The 27,135-nt window shown below is 45.0% G+C and overlaps 1 protein-coding gene across 2 annotated transcripts in view; it reads right to left on the reverse strand.

Annotated features, from left to right (window-relative positions):
- Positions 1 to 1,820: 1,820 nt before the first annotated feature.
- arhgap20 (Rho GTPase activating protein 20) overlaps positions 1,821 to 27,135 on the reverse strand; it is a 68,083-nt gene continuing 42,768 nt past the window's right edge. The window contains exons 3-15 of one of the 2 annotated variants that reach the window (XM_054746619.2): positions 25,546 to 25,722; positions 24,120 to 24,269; positions 22,448 to 22,489; positions 22,212 to 22,296; positions 22,042 to 22,119; positions 21,901 to 21,967; positions 20,279 to 20,476; positions 9,084 to 9,274; positions 8,753 to 8,917; positions 8,288 to 8,397; positions 8,030 to 8,219; positions 4,584 to 4,692; positions 1,821 to 4,318 (exon numbers count right to left, since the gene is read on the reverse strand). In XM_054746619.2, coding sequence (XP_054602594.1) covers positions 2,712 to 4,318; positions 4,584 to 4,692; positions 8,030 to 8,219; positions 8,288 to 8,397; positions 8,753 to 8,917; positions 9,084 to 9,274; positions 20,279 to 20,476; positions 21,901 to 21,967; positions 22,042 to 22,119; positions 22,212 to 22,296; positions 22,448 to 22,489; positions 24,120 to 24,269; positions 25,546 to 25,722 — 3,169 coding nt within the window. In that variant the 3' untranslated portion in view covers positions 1,821 to 2,711. The remainder of the gene's footprint in view (positions 4,319 to 4,583; positions 4,693 to 8,029; positions 8,220 to 8,287; positions 8,398 to 8,752; positions 8,918 to 9,083; positions 9,275 to 20,278; positions 20,477 to 21,900; positions 21,968 to 22,041; positions 22,120 to 22,211; positions 22,297 to 22,447; positions 22,490 to 24,119; positions 24,270 to 25,545; positions 25,723 to 27,135) is intronic. The other variant, XM_054746620.2, reaches the window with a different exon arrangement.

Here is a 27,135-nt window from a genome sequence, read left to right on the forward strand (position 1 = left end):
AAAGTGCACTTGGAGAAAGCATGCTGTAAGGCTTCGAGTGTGTAGTACACAAGTGTGCAAATAAGTGCCGAATGAGACAAGGAGCATTGCTTCATTGACCGCAACGCACGCCGGGATGCTGGTCGCTGCGATGCTTTAAAAAAAACTTTATTAACAACTTTAATACAAACAACCAAACAATTATTTGAAATAAATGTAAATGTATAGCTGCTTTGTCTAAAATTTTCAGAGCATCAACTAATCATCCTAAAATGAACTCATTTCATTAGAAAATACATATTTTCAGAAAAGGCACTTGAGCCTTTCCTGCCGCAGCAATGGATTGTGGGTAACAAACTTCACCCAAGTCCGCGTGATGCAGAATTGGGTGAAGTGCGAATCAAGGGCACAAAAGGGGAGTTACCAACTTCCGCACTTGAGATTCGGGACACCCTACGCACTTGCACTGGTCGGGATCGCGCAATAGAAGGGCGCAAGGGTAGAAGTGTGAGTATTGAGATTGGGTCTTAGTGATTCTCAATGCCAAGGTACCTCATCTTGATGTCTTGGTCCCGCCCCGGTTGCCTAGGAGATACATCATCAAGAACCACCAAGGCATATTCTAATGTTGATGTTCTACCGAGGTGTCTGTTCTCTGTTTGTTAGCCGTTTAGCAAGCTGACCACAGATACACGAGAAGTGTCTTGTAGCCTAGCCTGAGATTTCCCAGAATACACATATAAGGATGGGTAAGTCAGGGTTAACTGGCCAAGTTTGTTGGCATGATGAAGCTGCTGCATGTGATTTATAAAGATCAGGAACACCGCACGTCTTTAATGAGATTATTTGTTCTCCCAACTCAGAATGGTGTCAGTTTTAGTCCAACACAAAGCCACATTTTCTCTCGATTCATTTCTGGTCTGCCCTCATTTCTTCTTCTTAGTCCCCCATGTACAAACCTTCCCTAGGAGGCAACGCATTCGAAATCCAATGAACAAAGTTGGAAATAAACTCACTTTGGGACTGAAAGGAGTCATTTACCAGGAGCAATGTTTATTAGAATCACCGACTCTATACAACTGCTGCGTTTTACAGCAAATACACGTAGAGACGGCAGCAGCACGGCATGTACAAAAATACTCAGATGGTTTTCTGTTGCACAAATGATTAGGATCATATAATATAAATTTATCTGTATGTTAAATATGCACATTTATACACAACACAAAGATGCTATGGAGTAAAGAGAATTATACACAAGTATGCACAGCTATACATGGTGGAGATATTTAGAATAAAGAACATTTTGGGACAAGACTTAACATAAAATGGCTTTAATTTACAGTGCTGTTATGTGAAACTGTTGCATAAATATGTAAATATAGGCAGGAAACTGAGCAGATGCTGTTTTTATGTCAATACATCGGAATAAGACTTGGTTTACTGTCATTTAAAAGTAAACCTCTAAAACTTAGCAGCACTAATGTTAAAGCGTCATGAACAGGACAGTTATGGCGCAGTATGGCGCCAAAATTAAGGTTACTGCCCAGCAGCAGGAGGCTATATAAATTCTGAAGCAAACTACTGATCTGATTAATGATAAGTTGGCGCCGGTAACTGAGAGGCTGGTGCTGCTTACTGAGGAATAGCACCTTTACCGGAGTTATTACTAGATACACTAGGGAATAGCAGCCCTCGGCTGGTCATTGACTGGTTCACACACTCCCTCTGCTGTCTATTAGCATGGATAGGCTAGCGTTAGCCTGGACGGGCTGGTGTTAGCATTGGAGAGGCTAGCCATTTGCGTGCCTAAGCTGGCCGCTAGCTGGATTTCCTATCCCCTTGACAGACCATTAGCATGGATAGGCTGGCGTTAGCATCGGAGAGGCTAGCCACTAGCGTGCCTAGGCTGGCCACTAGCTGACTAGTGACTCTGAGATATGCTAATGGCTAGCCTCTCCGATGCTAACGCCAGCCTATCCATACTAATGGTCCGTCGAGGAGGTAGGAAATCCAGCTAGTGGCCAGCCCAGGCACGCTAATGGCTAGCCTTTCCAATGCTAACGCCAGCCTATCCATACTAATGGTCCGTCGAGGAGGTAGGAAATCCAGCTAGTGGCCAGCCTAGGCACGCTAATGGCTAGCCTTTCCAATGCTAACACCAGCCCGTCCAGGCTAACGCTAGCTTATCCATGCTAATAGACAGCAAAGGGAGTGTGTGAACCAGTCAATGACCAGCCGAGGGCTGATAGTCCCTAGCGTATCTAGTAATAACGTCGGTAAAGGTGCTATTTCTCAGTTAGCAGTGCCAGCCTCTCAGTTACCGGCTCCAGCTTATCATTAATCAGATCAGTAGTTTGCTTCGGAATTTATATAGCCTCCTGATGCTGGGCAGTAGTCTTAATTTTGGCCCCCATACCGCGCCATAGACAGGCAGACGGGAGGATTCTATATGGCAACACGAGAGTAACGACAGTCATCACTATGGCAACACGAGAGTAACGACAGTCATCACGTAAAATAATTATCTGAAAATCCTCCAAACTTTCTTCATGAAGTGTTTGCTGAGGGGAGAGCTGCCGTCGTCTCTGCTGGTTGGTGACGAGGCAGACCCCACCTGTACTGGTAAAACCTGACGTACCACCACACTGATATGCAACTTACATGGAAGATAATCACATCTGATCAGAATGCTCTCTTATTGTACAACCCGCCCAGACTAAAGGTCTTAATTACACGTATGACTCTTCTGCAAAAAACAGCTGTTCAAAATCGTCCAGGTGCGGGTCGCTGCACCTCCTGCTCTCCCACTCCTTCTTACCCTGTACGATAGCTAGCGCCACTTCCTGACTCCTCCGAAGGGAGGAATTAGCATCTGCCTGACCCTGTGAGGAAAAGTAGTCCCTGACCACCCGGGTGGCAGAGGGAGAAAGGCAGGTGTGTGGTTTGGAGCAATTGGGCTCCTCTGATATTCTCAGCTCGTGGTCTTGGACCTGACTGACCAGCGGGAGGCTTGTCGGGGATTCGGAATAAGCGCTGACCTTGGCAGGTTCTGAGGCTCTGCGGGGGAGAGTCTTTCTCCCTTTGAGACTGTCCACTCCGGGACAATGAGAGTGGGATTTTGGTCTCTGGAGGACCAGGGTGGTGGAACTCTGTCCATAGAAAACACTTTGTGGGGGCAGCACCACCCACTCAGTCCCTACCTGTCCCTGTGTGACCTCACTTCCTGTGTGTGGTTTGGGATCAGCAGGGCTGGAGTGTTTGCAGGACGGATCGTGGAGTTTTCGCAGCTCTTTGACGGTGAGCGGTTTTTCTGTCCCTTTGTAGAAAGGAGAGCGGTTCCGCTGCAGCTGCAGCAGCGCCTGCTGGTAGGACGGAGGGCTGCTGGATCTCCGCTGGTGACTTTGACCCACTGCCACACCCTCCTGGACCGTAGCTGAAATGCTGTTAGCGGTTGGACTGGAATTGCGGTTTAAATCGGGTAAGTCGTCAGTGCGCCCACTCTCGGGTTGCCTTAGAGACAGGCAGCGGTCCTTTTTAAGCCACGTGTTCGGGTGGAGGCCGTGCGAGTGGGAGGAGGGGGGTTTGCCGGTCCGATGGGCAGACTGAGGCCAGTGAGGCAGGGCTTCCCTTTGTGGTGGTGAGTCCCCGGGAGACTTCTGTGGAACTACTCCATTGGTAGCGTAGTCTGTAGAGTATTGTGAAAAGGCGGAGTCTAAAGAGCTGAGGGAGGAGCCTGTTGGAGAGGTGGCTGGTGACGACAGACTGGAGCAGCTAGCATCTAGTCGCAGTGGAGGAGGAGGTCCATGCTTCGTCCTCCTCTGCCCACCGTTGGCTTCTCTGTGCTCATCTTTCCTCGTCTCCTTCAGCTGCAGCCTGTTGAGCCCCTGCTCCAGAAAAACCTCGTCTTCATCCTCGCCTCCCCCCTCCATGGCAGCGTCGTAACTCGCCTTCCTCACTGGGAAGTGGCAGTCCTCTGCACTGACTGTTATACAGCTTGAAGACGCCACAGTCGCCAGAGGTAAGGCAGGCTCTGAACTCCTCCGGAGTCTTCTGGGACACTGTGAAGAACCACTGGCCTGGCGGCTTCGGGGCGGTCGCACCGCAGGGCTGAACCTCCTGGGTCGAGCCAGAGGAGGGAGCTGCAGGAGGAGGTCCGAGTCAGGGTCCGGATCGGGGTCGCCATCACTAAGGGTGATGACAGAATCGCGGCTTCGGCTGTCGGGCTTGGTCTTGTCACGGAGCAGCAGCTGTTCCCGGCAGGGAGACTCCGGATCGTCGTTCAGCTCGTTCTCCAGACTGTCGTAGGACGAGTCGTTCATTTGGAAGGAAGAGACATCTGTGAAAGGAAAGACAAGCGGGTGAGCGAAGGATGAAGGAAAGACGTGGCTAAAGAAGTGAAGATGGGGGGGGGGGGGGGGTGTTTTGAAGATTGTTATAAATATCTGGAAACTTTCAGCTTTTCTCTCGCTGTTGGTGACAAACAGCAGACCAGTGGAGTCTCAAAACGGCTCAGACATTAGCATCGGTTCTCCATTTCAGACAGCCGCGGTCACCCGAGCAAAGGTTTATCACACAGAGGTCCTTCTGTCCTGTTCTCCTACCAGATCCATGGTCACTGTTGCTCTTCTGGCTGAAGTCTCTGAACAGCGAGGTAATGTCTCCCAGAACGCTGCTGCAGTTCTCGATGAGGAAACGGACGAGCTCACACACCTGCGACAAGAAACAATGGATTCAATCATCCAATCAGCCACAGCTCGGGTTTTACTTCTCAAACACAAAAAAATGTAAAAGTCATCCACGCCTGGTTTCTGTTTGACTTACAGCTGCTGCAGTAGAAACGGCTCTTTCCCAGAAACTGAGACCTAAGTGCATTTATCTGTGAAACGTTACACATTTTAATGTCCTGCACTATCTTGAAGGATGTTTGTGCTGCTCTGACGTCAATCTGCCAGGTCCTTAAAGAGTATCTGCATTCCTCAGCAGCAGGTCATTGGAAATGCTTCCAACAGCCTCTAAGCATATTTTACAGAGTTTTTTAACTTTTGGAAAAATGTTCCATTCCCTTAAAGCAGCATCTGCTTTATGAGGACCATCAGACCAGTTGGACCCGGTCTACAAACAAATCGCACAACTAGAGCAAAGGCACGCCTTTTAAACTAAACAGACAGAATTTGCTAAACGCTGCTGACGTCCGCCGACACTAAGAGTCGGCAAACGGCCAAGTTGTTTCGTGCTGGAGACTCCCCATCGGTGCCGTCTGCCCAAGAGTCTCTGCAGGCCGTGTTTCTACACAGGTTGGGTTTCCCGCTGTGGCCGTGCCTCTGAGACAAACACACAAACACAGACGGCGTCGGTTTGTGACTCAACCCACTATGAGATCACGCTTGATTACAATTTTATTGTTTACAGCAACAAGAATGTTGTTAGAATTACATCTTGCTACCCGCGTGGCCTGGTCAGGGTCAACACCTGTTGCAACAGCGCTGAGCGTTCACATTTAGACTTAAAATGTGCACATTTTCTTGCCATTTGATTCCACAACCCAACCGGACGAAGGAGGATTTGGGTTTCTTCTGCAGCTAGCAGGGGCGCGTCCAGAACGAGGGCGGCCCGACGGGACCAAATACATTTTTGGGGTGGCACACCAAACTGGCCCTTGTGGTAACTCTCGGAGAGTTTAGCCTGTGGCGATGTATTGTTGCTTTATTCGTGTTTATTTAAAAAATAAATCAATAAATAAAATACATCTTTAAAAAAAACAGTACGTATCCAAAACATTTTACTCAAATTTTACTAACAAAAACATTTCAGAAAAATACATTTCAGTTATTTCAAAACTTGTTTTTACATCATTTATTTGTTTAATTCACCTGCTGCTGTGTTCACAAAATAATGGTGAGCAGCAGAACATATGTACTTTTTTTACTCAGATTACTTCTTTACTCATTAATTGCATATTTTTATTGTGTTGTTCATTTATGTCTTGAAGAAATAAGATAAATGTACAGTCTGAGTCTGAGTGAGGGATTTATCTCCTCACTAATAGTTATGTCTCTTGTTTCTGTCTAATCCTGTATGTCTGTGTTTTAGGTCAAATAAGCTTGGTAATCTATAAATTACTTTAAGTTAAGTTGATTTATTGGTGATCATCACTCCTTTCCTTCTGAGGTCATTGGTTTAAGTGTTGCCATGGAAGCGCATCCATAGGCAGCCATGATCATTTCCTGGTGTGCTTAATCAGCTCTACTGAGGGAGAAACTAATGGGCCATTCCCATCTGTATCGGGTCGGCCCGGGCCGGGTAGCCCCAGTTGGCCCCAGCCTGGCCCGGTTGATTCCACACATCCTTGTCTTAAGCCCATGTGGGCTGATTCGACCCACCAATCAGAGGCTTGCTCTAATGGAAGGTGTGAATTTGCTGTCAGCAGTGGGTGTGTTGGCCCTGGTCGGCCTGAAGCGGACCCCTCGAGAAGAGGGCTGAGAATGAGCCTTGGTTGGCCTGGAAAAATACCAGGCCACCCAGATATGTAAACAACCTACGCTACCCGGCCCGGGCCGACCCGGTACAGATGGGAATGGCCCATTACTGACTGAAGAGAGAGAGGGGGAGAGGAGGTTATCTTGTGTTTGTTTAAGTGTAGTTGTTGTTGTTTTTGTTCTTTTGAGTTAAGATAGGAGGTAAGTATGTTAACACTGTCTTTTCCTGGGGGGGTCAGCATTGGGGACACTATTGGCAGCTAGGCGCATGAGAACATTTAACTTGGCAGGAACTAAACATCTGATCATGTCTGGAGGTAAAGGAGGAGGATAGATGTATCAACAAAACCAATCTGTCCCTGACCCCCCGCCAATCACAATCTCCTTTTATTTTCCTACTCGTCTGCTACTGCTTCTCCAGAATTCCTTCCTGTCGCTTGGTGAGGGCTGCTACGTGATAAAGCTCAATGCTGGAGAGAGCCTGTGGGCATCCAGGAGGCTCACACTCATCCATCCATCAGCAGCTCCTTCCTTATCTCTGCAGGGTGTTATCTTAGCCTCTTTAAGCCGTTCAGAAGGGGTGAAAAAAATCGGTCATTGGCAAATATTTCATCTGTTAAAGCACGCATGTAGTAGTTTGGATCAATATGGTTTAAAACAGCAACATGAAGCAGAAAGGGTAAAAATGCAACACAAACTAAAGCTGCAATTACCTCTAAAGCTCCTACACAACTAGGAACATTTAAATTATACGCTGCATGAAGGAGAAACAGACACAACCGGATCTGCTGAAACGCCGAGTCCACGTGTCTCCTGACGAGCTCAGAGAGCAGTCACAACTCAGCCAAGAGCTCAGGACGCCAGCTGGGACCAAATTACTGTATGTCCTTAACTTTGCTTTTGTCTCCTCCCAGAAAAAGGACGACTGTCCTCAGAGAGACACAAACACCCAGAGGATGTAGGAACAAACCGCCTCGAGTTTGTGGGTGTCATGGTCTATTCAGCTGACAATCGTGTGTGTGTGTGTGTGTGTGTGTGTGTGTGTGTGTGTGTGTGTGTGTGTGTGTGTGTGTGTGTGTGTGTGTGTGTGTGTGAGGACAGACAAAGAGGGGTGTTTTCAGTGATTTCACACACACACACACACACACACACACACACACACACACACACACACACACACACACACACACACACACACACACACACACACACACACACACACACACACACACACACACACATGCTGAAGAAATGTGTTTGCATTGATTCACTGACGTTAAATTCCTCAGCGTTTGCACACCGTCTGCGCAGGTCTCTCTACTCTCACTCGAGCGAACTTGGTTGCCCCGGTAACAGATCTGACGACGACTCTGGGAAACACACTCGCATTCTTGTAGTGAGATGAGGAGATTGGTACTACTGAGGTTTAATAAGGAGCAGCCCTGTGTTACATACCATGAAGGCAGGAAACACAGGGAAGCATTTAGCTCCACTGAGTCTGACAGTCTGGACACAAACTGTTGGGTCGGCTGTTTTATTGTTCAGTTGGATTAATCTGCATGTCTTCTCACCCTTTTTGTGGCCTCGCCCTCCATCTCAGGGCTGCTCGGGGCAGGAGGCCAAAGCATGCTGGGAGCAATACAGACAGACAGGTTGAAGGCGTTCATCTGGTTGTCGTGGGCGTGGCCCTGAATACAGTGCAGCACAGCGATCACATGCTGCAGCAGCTGCAGGTTCTCACTGGGAAGGAGGTTCAGCAACCTGCAGCAGGAGGAGGATCATTACTGCTGTCAGACGTTGCCTAATAGAGCTTTAGCAGAAGCTCCTACCTCTGAACGGCTGCCCCCCTCTCCTCTCCTCCTTCCACCTCCATCGCATCCATCCACTGCTCGTACAGATCCACACACAGCAGGCTCCCCGGGATGTTTCTCAGGAACTCCTGTCAACAAAATACAATGATCTTCTGTAAATCTGGCTCTTCTGTCAGTCAAGCTTGAACTTGCTCTAAATCATTGTTGTTGATGTCATTAAATAACATTTCAAGTTGTGAGACTCTGTTTCCTCCATATACCATAATAGATAAACATAAGCTTCTGTTTAAGCTGAGGAACATCAGACGCCCGAGCTGCTCCCTGGGAGCCCGACAGCGTAGCGCCTGCATCCTGAACAAAGCTGCACCTTGTGAGAGTGACTGGCTGCCTGCCTGGCTGAGCACAGACAAATTAGCCTGTCTGCACTCAGGTGACTCTGGACTCACATCAGTCGTGCGAGCGGTGTGTGGCTGACAGCGTTACCTTGAGGACAGCAGCAATGACGAACACGGACTGGTGTGCGATCTCCAGCTCCTCCGTCCCGCTGTCCAGGCTGTCTCGGAGCTCCCTGCAGGCTTTTGCCCCAGCCGAGCGCCTGAAGATGCCCCTTGTGTAAGGCCCCTCCAGATACAGAAACCCCAACATGTCCTTAAGGAAGCATTAAGAAAAAATTGCATCAAATGTAAGTAATGAAATCGGTTTTATAAGGAGAAAAACAAACGTTCACAGTCGACGCTAAAACACTCATCCTACGACGAGTCGAGATGAGGTCTCGACCAGTCTGGCTGGTCCAGGTGACCTTTACTCTGCTCACCATGACAGGCTTAGGCAGGCCATGATCTGAGGAGCACACGGAGCTCAGGGGTCGTCCAAAGAGCCGACCCTGAGAGGGGGAGAGCAGCGACGGGGACAGAGGCAGGCCATCCAGCTGAGGGTTGGAGCCCCTCCAGAAAGGCCAGTTGATCAGTGACCTTTTTCTCTTAAAGGACTTCTGCTGACCAGGTTCTGTAGAGGAGGAGTCAAAGAGAACTTCAGCTGGAGATGAGAAAGCTCCTAACAAGTGCAGGGCCAACTGCACATGTTAGTATTTTTTATTATAGTTTATAAATTCTGCATTAAACAGTGCAAACCTTTCTAACAGGCCCACAAGATCAAGTCAAAGCAGTTTCCCCCTTTCAGGGGTTAGATGTGATTTTTGAGAAACCTGCACACTGCACTGTGATATCATGTCGATGATAAATGACCCGCAGCTTTCTGAGTCAGAGGACTCCAAAGCGCTTTACACCACAGGTAATCATTCATCCATTCACACACATTCACAACCTGGTGGTAATGAGCTACAATGTAGCCACAGCTATTTTCTTGCTAAGCCTCTCAGTGCTGCACGCTGGAACTACAGGTGTTATGGAGAGAAAAGTTACGCTGCCTGCCGAAGGCTCCACCTGCCTGCTCTGTCACGTGAGCACGGTTCACAGCTGCATATTGAGGGAGTAAACAACTTGAAATAAGAGCAGCGCTGCTACTTTTAAGTATATTCAAAATATGAACAATTATTTAATCAGTATTATTTAAAGGGACTTTACGGACTTATGAATTTTTATGCTCGCGATTGCCCCCTCAGGCCAAAAGCGTAATGGCAGCTTTAATAGTAGGCTCGTGCACGAGGCGAGCATGCTGTACGTGCACACTCCTTAACGAAAATAACAGCTGAGACAGTCCCGTGTGTGTGTGTGTGTGTGTGTGTGTGTGTGTGTGTGTGTGTGTGTGTGTGTGTGTGTGTGGGGCCCGGAGGACAGAGGACAGGAGAATGTGCAGCTAATTAATTAAATAATTTGGTTCTGTACCTTTCTCTTCAGCACAGCCGACAAAGGTTTATGATGGGTCAGTCCTCCTGCATGCTCAGATCATTCCCTTCCCTTGCTTGAAAAATTGTTCCAAAATGAAAGTTGAACTCACATCTTTTTTATCTGTGAATTCAATGCCGTACGGCGAGTCTCAAATAAAAAATTGGGCGTCTTACTGTAAAAAAAATACCATTAATGTAAAAAAGAAACTCTAAATGAACTATGTTCACACCCAGAATCGAACCCGGGTCTTCTGTATGAGAGTCCGATGTCTTACTCGGTGAGCTAAAGCGCCAGTGATGTGCTTTGTATCTTTAACATTTATATCCTTGATGACAGCTGAAACAACGTTCAAAGAACAGTTCAGAGCAAAACTGGCTATTTTGTTGCTAATTTGCAGGAAATATCCAGAAGAAAGTTCTACAGAAAGTAGCTAAGGGTCCTCAGAAATGTAGCTAGGTTCATCACTAGGCGATAGGAACAGCAACAAAGTGGCACTGCCTCTCTCTCTACTGCTAAAGCTACTGATAGCAAATGCTACGGGCTATGCCTGAGCGTGAACGCGCATGAAGCAGCCTGCTCGACCCGAGCAGCTCTCTTTTTCTGTGATGTTACTGAAAAACAGACAATCACAGTAAAAATGCCAGGGCTCATTCTACAGGACCAGGGCATTGCAGGAGAATGTATGAAGAATACATTTATTATTTCTATACATGTTTTGGCTGTCAAACTTCCATAATGTCCCTTTAATAAAAAAAATTATAGTGAAACTAAAAGGACAATTTAGATGTGTTTGATTTTTTTTAATGCTTTTCTGAAAATAATCGGATCGGGAGCAAAAATACGTGATCGGAACATCCCTAGATGTTTTTATAAAAGGCGTTTTGTTTATTTGTTTGTTATTGGCAGATATTTTACACGTTACGCACAGAGAACATCGCGGAGGTAACAAAGAAAATATCTCCATCAGCACATCTGAGCAGTATCTCTCACATTCTCCATGAGGCAGGAGAGTGCCTGTGACGCACTCGACATTGTGCACAAGAGCGCAGTCTCCAGTGGAATCTAGGCTTGGGCGGGATTACCGTATACAGCCGGTATTAAAACACAGCAATGATGTCAGTTCCAATACCGCCATGAAAAAAAACTGCATGTAGGAGACCAGGATTAAAAAATATAAAGCAAAAATAACTAAAAAAAGATAAATAAGAGTTATTTAATGTATGAAACTAAAATGTGGTTGAATTTTCTGTTTTACTTAAATAGTTTTAAATGTTTTGTTCAACTTTTGGAGACTTTTCATAAATGGTCATGTGACCGCAGGGAGGACGGCGCACCGAGAGAAAAAGGGCAGCTCGCGCATCAGCTGACTCGCTGTCTAAAAACAACACGACTTCTGCAGTTTGGGAGTACTTCTGGTTCAAAACAAACTTACAGTAAAAGTAGAGCCGGTAAACACTGATAAGATCTGAGCAAACAAAAGATGATCACGAAAGATGCACGCTCCGTCAGAACCGTAGTTGAAACAGTACCTTTCTGTCTGGGGCCTGTTATTAAGAGACAACAACGCGCTTTTCTGGTGAAAAATAATATTCAGCACCTGCTTCGAGTGTGTCAGTGGAGCGCGGATTCATTCTTTCATATTTGAGAGTCATGGGTGGTAAAGTCAAAGTGCTCACTAACACATGTAGACAGATTTCACCACAACATTTAAGAGTCATGGTTGTTTTGTGTATGTACCATGGTCTGTACACTAATTTCAGATGTTTGAGTTCAGCTCATGAAAAATGGGAGCAAAAAAATTAATAAAAAATTATAATAATCATAATAATAATAAACAAATTATATATTTTATATATATATATATATATATATATATATATACACACACACACACACATACACATACAGGGGTCAGTTGAGGTGGTTTGGGCATCTGGTCAGGACGCCTCCCTGGGGAGGTGTTTCGGGCATGTCCTGCCGGCAGGAGGCCCCCGGGTCGACCCAGGACACGTTGGAGAGGTTACATCTCCAATCTGGTCCGGGAACACCTTGGGGTCCTGCCGGAGGAGCTGGTGGAGGTGGCCGGGGAGAGGACGGTCTGGAGCTCCCTAGTTGGGATGCTGCCCCCGCGACCCGGACCCGGATAAGCGGAGTAAGACGACGACGACGACGACATACAGTGCTCAGCATGAATGAGTACACACCCTAAGAATTTAATCAGCAACTCAATGAACGAAAGAACCATTTCTAGAATGTTTACAAGACTAGTTTTATTGAACACTTGTTTAACTCCATAAATGAAATTAAGGTTAATAATATAACTTAGATAACAAACTCTTTTTGTTTTTATTTGCTCGGCTAGGGGTGCACAATCACGAACGAGAGGCGTTTTTTCCAGGTGTAATCAAGGAAGTAGGGCGAGGGGCTTAAGGTGCAATACATTTTTTGTCTCTGGATGGTGTCCTCTGAGAAAAACTGGATTTCCACAAACACACTCTAAACCAGGGGTCTTCAACTACATTTGTTGAAAGCTTTTTTGTTCAGAGTTTTTCCAGCAGACACCGTGAAGGCCAGATGGTCTTCTGAAGTATTCAAGTATTATTGTATCTTAATTTAGTATTATTTTAAATGGCTTTCTTTCCATCTAAACTGTTTTGATTGTAGTTTTAGTTGTATTTGGAGAACTTAAACAATTATTGATATCTGGGACAATAATCCATCCATTCATTTTCATCCGCTTATCTAGAGTCGGGTCGCGGGGGCAGTAGCCTAAGTCGAGAGGCCCAGACTTCCCTCTCCCCAGTCGCTTGGGCCAGCTCCTCTGGGGGAATCCCAAGGTGTTCCCTGGCCAGGTGAGAGACATAGTCCCTCCAGCGTGTCCTGGGTCTACCTTTAGGCCTCCTCCCGGTTGGACGTGCCCGGAAAACCTCACCAGGGAGGCGTCCAGGAGGCATCCTGACCAGATGCCCGAGCCACCTCAACTGGCTCCTCTTGATGTGGAGGAGCAGCGGGTCTACTCCGAGCCCCTCCCGGATGACTGAGCTTCTCACCCTATCTCTAAGGGAGAGCCCAGCCACTCAGCAGAGAATACTCATTTCAGTCGCTTGTATCCGTGATCTCGTTCTTTCGGTCACTACCCAAAGCTCGGGATGATAGGTGAGGGTAGGAACGTAGATTGAACGGTAAATTGAGAGCTTCGCCTTCTGACTCAGCTCTCTCTTCACCACGGCAATAATATTGCTGCTAAACTTCAAAGTCCCCCAATTGGAAGATGTTAGGGCTCTAAGGGTTGGGGGGCAGGCGGAAAGGTCTGGTGGGTCGGATGTGGCCTGTGGGCTGCCAGTTGGGGTTCAATGCTCTAAACTATTGCAGATGTCAAATGGTTTTATGACCCACACGAACCAGAAATCAGGGTACTTTAATACTTGCTCTGATTTCAGGTGAGACATCAACAGACCTGATGGGTGTTTTTAAACAGGTAAACAGACAAAGAAGAAGGTGCGTGCTCACGCCTGCTATGACTTAGTAGCCCTGAGAGTCTGAATCCCCTGTGTGCACTGAAACCATTATTAATAAGTACAGTAAATGTCCTGCAGCGTCTCTGCCAGGTGAGGAATATTAGTTCATGCAGATTTGCTTTGTTACATAATGAGGATGAAAAAGAAAGAAACTAAATACAAGTTCTAAATCATAAATTGTCCTTCATGCCTGTTTTAAATATAAAAGACTTTATGGTGAGAAAGGCAGGCATTAAATCCTAAAAGTGAATGACTAATGATAACTAAACTGGCAGGAAGTACTCGGGTAAATCTTTTAACAGGCCATTGTTCTGATGCACAACTGCAGCTGCAGTGACTTGCCAACAATCTTGAAATAACATTTATTTTATTAGGCAGTTGTGATTTGTATCCAAGGGTGGGCCTCGAACAAACAAAAGATTCTTTAAGCGGGTGGAGGATCTCGCGGCCAAAAAAAGGCCCCATGAAAAATCAAAAGGCATGCCTCATTTAGAGCGCTTTATTCAACAATCTGATGTGGCGTCCGACCTGAATCCCCTCTGGAACAAGGTTCAGCGGGAACAGAGTGAGCTGCCACATCTCAGGAGGTGACAAAATATAAATGAGTACACAAGATGGCTGTAATCCACTACTGCTCTGTAGTGTAGCGTGATGAAGGCTCTCTGATTTGTGCCAAAGGTCACATTTGCCCAGCTGGGTCAAGCTGGGTCAAACAGTACTTTGAATCCACATATTAACCCAAGGAGCCACGATGTCTGCCAAGATCATAACACCAGTATCTGCTGTTCCGTCAGAAGAAGGACACTTCAAGCCATGATGGTAATAATTAAATAATAATTAATAAATTCATTGATTTTATTACTGTTTAATGTAATCATCATAACATGATCACTTTGTTCATTATGAAGGTATCTTAATTACATGAAATGGATTATTGTGCTTTGGGTATTATAATGATAATTATTATAATGATTAAAGATGTGTTCAGCAAAGAAGACCTTCACCCTTGTTCAGCCAACACAGAGTTCAGATAAACAATGACTGCATCACATGTTTTTGACGCATGACCAAGCTTTCTTCCGGAGAGAGGGGGAGTGTTCTGAGAGAGTTTGGTAAAACTAACCATCACAGATTTCACGTCCAGTTCTTCAACCAACACCACGAGGAAAGGAGAACGGCCGTCTCCTGACCTCCGCCAAGCTGTTCTGTCATGCCAACAAGAATGGCTAAAGAACAAACTAAACTAACGAGCTAACGCAAGACTCTCCCAGAGTCATTTGATTTCTGAAGTTCATTTAAATACGAGAACGTGCATCTGCCAAACGCTTCGTACAGCCGTGTACCCGGCTATCACTCTGGACCAGAGCATCGGACACTCGGCGTCTTCTCTGCCAGCCCCGAGTGCCATCTTGGATGAACCCATCCTCCGATCTCCGGATCCACAAGAGAGTCAGCCTGTTTGGGTGAGGTAGAACACGACAGATGACGTTTGATGCTGTTTTCTCTAAAAGTAACTCAGTTATCTGCAAAACATCATTTCATCCAGAACACCTTCCATTCCCTCTGAAAGAAACCTTCTGAGAACTGCATTCACGCATTCAAAACTCATCATTCTCAATTTTAGCTCCATCCAACACCGGTTTGCTTTTAAACAAGTAATATCAAAGCTGTTAAGGATTGTCATCAAAACTGCCATCTATGAATTGTCATTTTATGATTGTCGTTTCAAATCTTTCGGTTTAAAATTGTTAGTAAACAAATTTCTTCATTTCTAAACTTGCCTCATTATTGAAACGAAACACAGAAAAGGGTTGCATTTCTAGTTTATTGAATCAAAAGAATCTTACTGAATCTTCTGTTTAATAAATAAACTTTGCTATTAATTTAAATCTTAAATTAATATTCACACCATTACAGAAGGAAAAGCATTCGCAGTTAGAAACACATGAATGGTTGCTCCTCATCTAAGTCTGGTTAGCATTAATGGTCAACCCGCTTCAAAAATGGCCTCTAGCGAATACAAAAAGAGCCGGAGAGTATTTGATTGGTTATGTGTCATCACAGTGATAATGATGTCGATTGTGTGTGTGTGTGTGTGTGTGTGTGTGTGTGTGTGTGTGTGTGTGTGTGTGTGTGTGTGTGTGTGTGTGTGTGTGTGTGTGTGTGTGTGTGGTGTGTGTGTGTGTGTGTGTGTGGGGGGGGGGGGTGTACCTGAGGTAGAGAGGCCATGTGGGGGGTGTGTGGTTGCTTTACATGGTGCCACAGGTTTAGGGTACAAATAATATATCGGTGAGTATCAGTTATCGGCCACGACAGCAGCATTAAAGGGATACTTAGAAGCTTTTTCATATTTTAAATCATTTTCTTGTGCCAGTTTGTGCTAAAATGACCATTTACAGGGTTCACTGAACGTCACTCAGACCCCCACCACCTTCTGTGGCCAGAATATCACACTTGCAACTTCAGAGTAGCAGGCCACATCCTGTTGGACTTAGACAAAAATGACCGACATGCCTGGGGGTGCAGTCTGCTTCCATGTTTTAAATGGTAAATGGCCTGTATTTGATATAGCGCCTTCTAGTCCTGGAACCCCCCAAGGTGCTTTACAACACAACCAGTCATTCACCCATTCACACACACATTCACACACTGATGGTGATGAGCTACGATGCAGCCACAGCTGCCCTGGGGCGCACTGACAGAGGCGAGGCTGCCGAGCACAGGCGCCACCGGTCCCTCCGACCACCACCAGCAGGCAACGTGCGTTAAGTGTCTTGCCCAAGGACACAACGACAGCGACAGACTGAGCAGGGACTCGAACCTGCAACCTTCCGATTACGGGGCGAGCACTTTACTCCTGTGCCACCGTCGTTTTAGATCATGAACACAGTTGATTTGTTTGATTTAGTGAAGAATCACTTCTGTAGAAACTAATGAAGGCTGGGAGACATTTCAGCCGTTAGATTAAGGTGTTGTAAAGATGAACGCACAGTGAGGACATAAGTTTTGCTTTTGGTTCTACTAAACGGACACAAAGGGGTGCTAAAGCTAGCCAAAACTGTCAAGTGTTCCTTTAATATTGGATATTGATTCTTTGTTATGTTCTTTCTGTGTTTCTTTTATATCTCTGTTTTTTTTCTTGCTTAATTCACAGCGTAGCAAAGTTTTAACCTTGAATTGAGTTTCAGCGTCACACAGTCGCCATCTTCAGAGCCTCGCCAGTGTTGAAAAATCAATGGATATCGATATCGACCAAAATATTCATGTTGGTTTATAATCAATTACATTAGGAGACACACATTACAGACTGCAGGACTCTCTTAAAGGCAATATTAAACCAAGTTTGGCTGGTCGAGACAAAAATCTCACCACACACACACTGCACAGCCAACATGAACAGTGTCTAAACAATCCTCCCATAAATAAACGTCAAGATAAACCACGTGTAATGACTCACCACCAGGATCAGTCAGCTCCAAAAGATGAAGCCCTGAGGCCATTTATGGCTTTTTAATGATATGTGATTGGTGAGGTTTGTGGTGTCACCCACCAGGCTGTTTCTACCACAGACTGAGCAGCTAATACCTTCAGAGATGTTCTGTACTTTATGAAAATACCAACAACAGAAAGAAAATAACCTGAAAACTCTCCAAGTAACAACAACAGCCAGCAGAGGATAAACAACATTGGTCATGGTCTGAGTGCAGTGTCCTTCTGTCTCTGTCAAAAACATGGACGCCGTGTTCCATTCTTGGTATGCTCATTGCAAACCGTACATTTACAATGGGAGAATAAAGGAACTCGGGGTCCAAACTGAGACTGAGAGCCGTTTTTGTGCCTGATTCGTTAAAACTAACGCCTGAAAAGGGCCTTCGTCTGGCTTCTACCCAGCAAACGCATACGTTCGTTAGCTTTCTGCGCAGGTGTGAGCAATTAGCCCTCCGTGGCCGTGAGGCTGGTACTGAGAGGTTACGTAACTCGCTGCTATGCTTGAAGTAAAAGAATCCGAGGAGAAGCTTGTGGTTGGCAAACTGGAGCCTCCCCGACTGGAAAACACACACTTCTTCTCCACAACTTGTTTTTCTTCAAAGCTCATGCCACCCCCCCATTCTGGTCATTGTATGTCCTCGCTCCTGTCCACCATCATCTCGTTCCCCCTCCATCCAGCTCACTTTTGTGGTCCCCTTTTCAGTTTCTGCCTCCACACATTCCTCTCTCTCTATCACCCAAGGTCAGTTGTTTCTTTTTCCTTCACCTCTGCTGGCCTTCAGACTTTCTCAATAGCTGTGTCATCTCTTTTCACTTTCCATCTCCCTATTCTCACACTCGTCTGTCCCCTCTGGGGCTTTCTTCCTCATTGTCTGATGTTTTGCTTTCCTCTGAACAGCCTTCGTCCCAACACCCGCTTCCTTTCCCACCGTTCTCCTTTTGCTTTGTGCCCACCTGTTGATTCCTTCTCAGGACAACACGAGCAGAATAGATTATGTAAGCAGAGCACTTTCTGAAAAGTACTTTCTCTTCTGTTTTTAAACTTCTATGTGGTCATAATTGTTTGTGGTTTCATAAAGAATTCCATTTATTGATACTTTGGTCAGTTTTCATGTAACAGAAATAGTTTTCATTGCAGAAGGTTTACTGGGCAGAGCCTTTTACCCACAAGGCTTTATTTAAAGGGAACATACTATAGGCCTACCTCTGCAACAACAACAAAGCACTGCTCTGTGGTTGATACAAAACATGTTTATGAAGTTCTGGGCATTAAATCCATCTGACATGAAACAATTTCAGCTGTTTTATACTTGACAGTTTCAGTACCTTCCGTAATGAGCCGTTTCAAGCTGGAGCTGGCCACGCCCACCCTTACCCTGCTTGGGCCACACAGCAGAACTTTTATTTGTCGGATAATTTTCAAAACTTGAGACCTCACACGTGGCAATAAAAAAAAATCACACTCACTGTGTGTGGTGTGCGAACACACAACAAAAACTACACACTAAAGGACTTCACTCACACTCACAGGTTTGACAAGAAATGTCATAAAACCCCTCGAGATCAAACAGAACTTTAGAGAAGAGCAAGACAATCTAACAAGGTTGAATACCCCTGATTTGTGATCGGAGCGGCCCCAACATCCCTCCAAGCAGACCAAAGCACCCTCAATGCACCACACACAGCAGGAATATCTGATAGGATTATCTGTAGAGCCATTAGGATAATCATGTAATTCCTTAAGATTGTTGGAAGGGAAGAATCTGGGCAAAAATTGGCAAGATTATCTTGACGCGTGAACCAGGCCTAACCCCGGTTTCACACTGAAAGCATCAGCGGCGTGGAACGTCAGTGTCACTGCTTCAAATAGAATCCATTATAGTCTATGGAGGGTTTCAAACCAGCAGCGACGCAGCTATTTCCAGCCGCGTCCCAGAAGCGGCACGCTGCGCCGCTAAAGATAGGATCAGGTTCTATTTCTGCCACGAGCCGCTTGTAGGACATCTCAATTTCCGCAGTTAGCATAGCGCTAGACAGGAAATCACACACCGTTTCAATGTCAAATCCCCGGTAATTTTCTAAATAAAAGCACTGCAACGATGTGATTTCATATATGTGAAGCTTACGTGTGACCTAACGGCTTATTTTACTCACAGCATCGTTCCAGAAGTGCAGCAATGTGTTTTCATGTCCTGGCAGTGGAAAGGAACAACATCATATATGACATTGAACGGCGATATCAAACGTAAAGTACATTTTATTTATATAGCACTCATCACAGACATAGAATCACAAAGTGCCTCACATAGTGAATAGTGGCGGATTGCATGAACAAACTGTGACCTGAAGTCTTGAGGGATCTTGTGATACCGCGAGTCCAGCGAAGAGAACAGCGAGGAAGCCGTGTCGCTGCCCAGACTCTCCCGTTGCAAAAAGGACCAATTTAAAGTTCACGAGTAAACCGTTCCACTGCCGTTTAGCGCTGCTGATGCTTTTAGTGTGAAATCGGGGTTAAGGTGCTCTGAGGTGAGGAGCTTGGATCAGGGGCGTGTCCAGGGAATGGCCTGGGGTAGCAAATGCCACCCTTGGAATCTGATTGGCCACCCCAGGTGCCACCACACTGAATTCCCTTTAAATAGGCTTGTCATTGTCCACAAAAGGCTTGGGGTAAAAAGTAATAAATGCATAACCATTGGTGCCACCCAAGTAGTGCCTCACGTGGGCCACCCCATTTTAAAAGATCTGGGCACGCCACTGGCTTGGATGTCCAGGAGGGGCTTGGAGTGGAGTCGCTGCTCCTCTACATCCAGAGTGGAAGCTTCCCCAGGCGTGAGGGGAGGGTTCTATGCTAATTTTACTTATGTGACATAACAATAAGGGACTATTTCAAACATCTCTCCATGTGACTCCTGACAAACACTGACAGAAAACCAATGGATGGTTTTATTCATGTTTTGTGTGTGTGTACAGAAGCAGTAGGGATACACATAGCGGCAAATGAGGATGCAAAAATTGGCAATTGCAATACTTCCCATTTGATTTTAACTCCAGACTGATGTTTTATTGATGCATCAGCACCTGGTGGCTACTTGAGGACAAACTTAACAAAAAGTGTAGAATTTCTTCTAACTGGAAGTCCAAACAATCACCCTTACCTATGAGCTGTGGAGGTCCGTGGACAACCTTGTTGGGTTTGAGGATGAACTGACACTGGGTCTCAGGAGGGAGACACTGGTCCAGCAGCAGAACTCCAGGGCAGTCTGTGGGAGTCATCGGATCTCTCCCTGCTCGCCCAGCACCGCTCCCACCATCCCGAATGTGGCTCATCTTGATGCTGAAGGGAAACTCGTGGCCTGAATAAAAGGCAAAGGTACTGAGGTTAGAGGGTGTCGGGGGTGGGGGTGGGGACATTGGTATGTACAGGGTGAACATCGAACTAAAACGAAGAAAGAACATTTCTGCACGGGGCAATAAGTTATCACTCATTAGCAATGGGTACCGAATTCGATACTTTTTAAGGTACCGACTGAATTCCATAGTACCGACTGAGCACCGATTCACGTCATTTGAAACGGTGCCTCGTTTCGGTACCCGTCCTTCATAACGAGAACTTGCCTAGACAGCCGCGCATGCGCAAGAGCGTTATGTCGTCGATCGCTGCGAGCGAGTTGTAAACAGAGCAGCATGGTAGAAAGAACGCACGCTAAAGCTTGGGTCCACTTCACTAAATGTGATGGGTAACTGGGTGATGATGAAACCAGCGACAACGATCTAAGTGAGACATCCTCATCTTAATTTGCTCCGGTAGGTAAATAAAATGTTTAAGATAACGTTAGCTTGATATGTTAGCTTCCGTTCTGCTAATGGTGCGTTCGCTTTCTCCTTGGAACTCTGAATTTCCGACTAGAACAACATGAACGCGATCTAAAGTTTGGCTTCACTTTACTAAATGCGACGGGTGATTGGGTGAAGATGAAACCAGCGACAACGATCTAATTGTGAGGCATCATCGTTTTAATCTGCTCCAGCAGCTAAATAAACTGTTTAAGATAACAGTAGCTTGATATGTTAGCTTCCATTGCCCCCATTGTTATCAGCTAATGGTGCGTTCACTTTCTCCTCGGAAATTCTAACTTCCCAGTAAGAAAAATCAAATGAAAAAAGACAGCAAAAGGAATGAAGATACACAGTAAATTTAGTTCACAGTAAAGATGTTTGCTTCAGTTTAATTATCAGCTTATAAAACTACAAGGACGATGTTAAAATACAAACAGTTGAATGTTATTTATCGTGATATTTATCAAATATGGTTATATATTGAGAAAAATATATATTTTATTATAAAAGAGAATTAAAATATGAAACACTCAAAAGTATCGAAAATTGGTACCGTTAAGTACCGGTATCGATTCGTAGGTACCGGGAATTAGTACCGAATAGATTCAAATGTCAAAGGTACCCATCCCTATCACTAATACAAAGAACTGTCAGGAATCCTGCATGAATTACAGAATACAAGATGTTGGTGAAAGAATGTGGGGGAAATACCAGTGAGGGAAAATCATCTGCTCTGAAACACTACCAGATGTTGGATGGTTCACTCAGAGGAGATGCCCGCCTGTGGGCTTTTATGGAATTAGTACTACTGCTAAAAAAAAGAGTTTATTTAATGACCCCACAAGATGGTTTTATTCAATTAACTCATGTTGTCTTTAGCTCTTCATGGTTCTTCTTTATACAGTCTTTATTTCTGAGGCTAACTCAATGAGAAACTCACCTATGAGAGGGTATGGAGGCTCATCCTTACAGGAACTCACCCACAAGCGGTGGTCTTTTACACAACCCTGGAATAAAGGACAATAAATCCCTTTAACCTGTCAATTCACCAACGTCAATAACAGTGTTGTTGGTTTCTTACTGAAATGCCAAACTGCTGCAGAGCCATCCGGATCACCTCGTCAGTGCTGTCGGCGTTGCTGACTGAAAGAGTCTTGGCCTGGAAGAAACATGGCAGACACATCTGGTCATGTGTCACATATGACACCGTACAGCGGCTGCCTCATTATAAAACTAAAAAAAGAGACACACATAGGCACAGTTTCCAATGTCTTTGGCAAATATCTTCAGAGGCACGGTTTGGGGGTCGTCCTTCTGTTTTCCCTCGATTATCCGACTGAACATGAGGAGAAAACGAGGAGAAAACTGGTCAAATGAAAGGAAAAGTGTGGAGTGGTAAAAAAAAACATCATCTTTAAGGGATCACAAGTTCATTTTTTGTTTATTTACTCTGTCATTCGTTCATTGATGGAAACAGGAAGACTTACTCGTTGATGAGCACCAACCACTTGTCTTTAAGCTCTTCAGAGCTGAAGAAAAAGGAAAACACAATTCATTCATTCATTCACTGGTTCCTTTACCTGCTAATCCAAACCACAGAGCTCTTCCATATAACAGAAAGTGGAACTAGGTGTGTGTGTGTGTGTGTGTGTGTGTGTGTGTGTGTGTGTGTGTGTGTGTGTGCGCGCCACTGAGACAGGTGTGTAAACACAGCGTGGCATGTACGACTGTTTATTTGTGCTGCGCGTTCAAGCCTGCTGTGTCGATGAGGTTCTGCAGTTCTACTGAGGATCCAACCTGTGACGCCAGCAGGGATGAGTACCGAATTCAATACTTTTTAAGGCACCGACCGATTTCCATAATACCGACTGAGTACTGATTCATGTCATATGAAACAGTACCATGTTTCGGTACTTGTGCCACGCGCAAGAGCGTAACGTCGTCAGTCACTGTGGGCGAGCTGTAATTAAAGAGAGGAAGAGTTCTGAAGTTTGAGCCCATCACTAATTGCGATGGGCTGTTGGGTGATGATGAAACCAGCGATAAAGATCTGAGGATGAGGCATCTTAATCTGCTCCAGCAGCTAAAAAAACTGTTTAAGATAACGTTAGCTTGACAGTTTAGTTTTGTTTTACATAGCTAATGGTGCGTTCACTGTCTCCTCGGAAATTCCAACTTCCGAGTAGGAACAATAAACAGTTTGAAAATGAACGGCAACAAGGAACGAAGATACACGGCAACAAGGAACGAAGATACACAGTAAATTTAGTTCACAGCAAAGATGTTTGCATCAGTGTAATTTGTAGTTTATAAAACTACAAGGACCCACCATCACACGGTTTGTCCAGATGAGAAAGGAGAGGAAAAGGAGTACATGGAGCTGGGTTTAGTTTGTGGAACGCCACAATATTATAATACAAACTGTTGTACGGTATCGATGTTTGCATTAGTTTCATTTGTAGTTCATAATACACGGTCTCCTCATCAGAGTTATTCCAGAGGGCGTAGAAGAGGATTAGGAGTACATGGAGCTGGGTTTGTTTTTGCATAATTTAAAAACAGTCGTTGTCAAAGGTTTTCATAATGAACAATATTATACAACACTACGATGAAAAAATACAAACAGTTGTATCATGATATTTATCAAATATGGTTATATATTGGAAAAATAACATATGTGTAATTTAAAAAGTGATTTAAATAATTATTAAACACGCAAAAGTATCAAAAATTGGTACCGTTAAGTACCAGTATCGATTTGTAGGTACCGGGAATTGGCACAGTATCGATTCAAATGTCAAAAGTACCCATCCCTAGATGCCAGAACAATGTGTTCTCTGTCTGAGGTCAGCCGGACTAAATCAGAGACGCATTTTATCTATACTTTTCTTGCCATAAATGATAAAATGTGGATGGAGAAGGTGAGGAGGTTCACGGTTCAGGTTTCATGACAGGAAACTAAATTACTGATCTCTGATCAAAACAAGATCATCTAAAGCAAATATATAACAGGTGTGTGTGTGTGGTGTGTGTGTTGTGTGTTGTGTTGTGTTGTGTGTGTGTGTGTGTGTGTGTGTGTGTGTGTGTGTGTGTGTGTGTGTGTGTGTGTGTGTGTGTGTGTGTGTGTGTGTGTGTGTGTGTGTGTGTGTGTGTGTGTACCTGAACATGGCTACACAGTTGCAGGTGGGCCAGCCCATAACGAAGCTCCTCTCTGGGTTTGTGCTTCCCTCACACACCTCATCCATACAGCTGGCCGTCCACATCTCACACACTCTCACCTGGGCTTTCGCTTTGAAATGTGAGGGAGACCTGCACAACAATAAGAGGTTTAAAGGGATTTATCAACTATAGTGTGGCTCTGTAGAGGTTTTCTTCTTGTTGGTGCCTTCAGATCAGCTGCTGTTGTTTTCATGACTGCTGCGTTCAGCACTTTGGGGCGGCTCTACAAATACGACCAGTAAAAGTCGTAAATTATACAATCTGAAGATTATTTAATTCATTTTTACCTGTTGACAAAAATATTACATTGACACAATTTAGCAGCGTTGTACTTTGATCCTAGCTGTTAGCTCATCAGCCCTGTAGGGCGTAACAGTGTTTTAATCACATAGAACCATCTTCGGTTAAAATACATCAGTTGTTTAGCTGATTGTTTGCTTAGTTTTGTTTTTAGGCTTGAAAAAATATTTTCCTAGTAGCCAACTGGGATTTCCTTCCTGACAGACATATTTCTAAAACATCTGGCACTTTAGACACAGCTATGAAGAGATTCTGCTTCGTCAGACGTTTAACGCAGACATGCTGAATGAATCTCTAATTGTAGAGCTCAGAGACCCAGTTGTACACATGTGTTGTATAAAACATCTCTTTGACATTATACTAGTTTAAAGGCAGAAAAAGGTGCACACACACACACACACATCACTAGCCTTATTTTCTCCCTCAGCCTCACACACATTAATGCAGCCTGTGTTTGGCCACAATATGCTACGTTAAAGTGTGTGCAACGCTGCCTGAGCTGTTGGGGTCAGCTCCACCCGCTGGCACATGACTCCCAGGACTCACCGCAGACATCCTGCTGCATCTGCACTCAGGGCTTCGTGTGCACGGTTTGCACATAAGTACATGGTAATTTATGGACGTGCATGTGTGGATCTAAAAAATGTCCCTATGCTCTTTGAGACCGTATTTTTGAATGTTGTAGTTTGTGGGTGGAGAGCCCCTTCCTGCAGGCCTAAAGCGGCAGAGCGGAGCTTTGATCTCAGCCTGGATTCATATGGATCTAATTGGTTTAGAAATAATTGTACACCAGAGAAAAGTGAGACTTGGAAAAAAGAAAGGAACAAAAAAATGAGACTAGGTGCTCAAACCAGTTTGGGGAAAATAGCAGGAATGTTGTACACGTTACAAACTTCTCACTGAAATTCCCATTTTACACACACACACACACACACACACACACACACACACACACACACACACACACACACACACACACACACACACACACACACACACACACACAACCACATAAACACACACCTGTACTACCCGTAATTTTATGAACCAGCAGAGAAGAACCTACTTGGCCTTAGCGACCAGAAGAGTGTCGCTGAAGAGGAAGAGGTGTCTCTCCTGGGTCTGAAGACCCGTCTTTAGCTGCGCTTGGACGTGACCCAAGAACAGACGACCGGGACACTCGGCCAAAAAGGCCTGGACCAGGGGACAAGACTCCGGGCTGATGGGCGTTAGGCAGCTCTCCCTACAGGACAAAACAAGCCAATCACACAACACTATTTAAAACACACACCGTCTACCCCTGAAAAAAATGTTGTTAGAAGAAACCTCACATTATAGCTGCACAATGTTACATCTGAGCTTCAACACTGTAACGCACGTGTGTGTGTGTGTGTGTGTGTGTGTGTGTGTGTGTGTGTGTGTGTGTGTGTGTGTGTGTGTGTGTGTGTGTGTGTGTGTGTGTGTGTGTGTGTGTGTGTGTGTGTGTGTGTGTGAGTCACCCTGCAGGCCTACCTCACATCAATTAGTCTGCAAACATCTTAACCTTCCTAAACATGCTGTAAACATTTCAGAAGCCAACTGAAGGTTGTGTGGTGTCTAGATATAGATGATAGAAAGTGGAGGTGCAGAAAGAGCTCAGCTTGGCTGCAGCAGCCATCTTGAATTGGGCAAATTCCAATAGGCTGGAGGAAAAATAAACACACAGGCAAAAACATTATCCACCACTTCCAAAAGGCAATGGGTGATTATCATCTCAGTGCGTTTAACCAGGAACCAGCTCTCACCGTTCTCTACTGGACTTTAATACGATCCACATGATCTCTTTGCAGCTTGGCTGCTTTGACTTTATTTGAATAAAAGTCATTTCCAAGCATTTTGACAGTGTAAAGTTATGATCTGGCAGCAATCAGTCAAAACGCGAGGTCCATGTAGCGGTAAACCGAGTCTGGAAGAGGTTGAAAGGGGATTAAATGTTCACATAGTTTCTGTGAATTAATGGAAGGGATTTTTCGCCACAATCTTTCCTGGTTCCCTGCAACAAACTAAAAAAATTACAAAAAAACATTGGGCTTTAAAAAGTTGCAGTGCAATCGTCTGGCCACAAATCATAGCTTAGAACAGCCTAAGCCAACTGGAAAAATGTGCCACACACTATTCACGTTATAGATCGGTACGACGACCGCTTTGGAAAAGTACACGGACCTCTGATTTAAAAACACATTTAATTTAAAAGCACAATTTTAATCCGCCCCCTGATGGATGGAAACAAAAAATATTTAGTTTAAGAGGAAAAGGAAATCATTTGAGAGCTCCATCCTTTCCTGTTTACTCATCAGCACCAGATAAAACCCCTTGAATACACACTTTCTGTCCCAGAGTCTTTCGTGCACACAGACTGTCTATAAGAATACCCATCATCCTGCTGGCGACCGCCGCAGCAGCGCACCACAAAAGCTCACTATAAAGACACTTTGACTCTTTCATGCACACAGATCATTTCAGCTACATTACACAAGTGTCTGCTTATGTAATTAATTAATGCAGAAAAGAGGACTAAACCCAAGTGTGTTCTTGTTTTTTTTTCTCTGTCTTTGATTGCGTTCCAAAAATAACCCCAAAAGGGGCTCAGAGGTTCTGCTAACCCCAGCAAACTTCA

Source organism: Nothobranchius furzeri, chromosome 14 (genome assembly GCF_043380555.1).
Source record: "Nothobranchius furzeri strain GRZ-AD chromosome 14, NfurGRZ-RIMD1, whole genome shotgun sequence".
In the NCBI taxonomy this organism is placed as follows: Eukaryota; Metazoa; Chordata; class Actinopteri; order Cyprinodontiformes; family Nothobranchiidae; genus Nothobranchius; species Nothobranchius furzeri.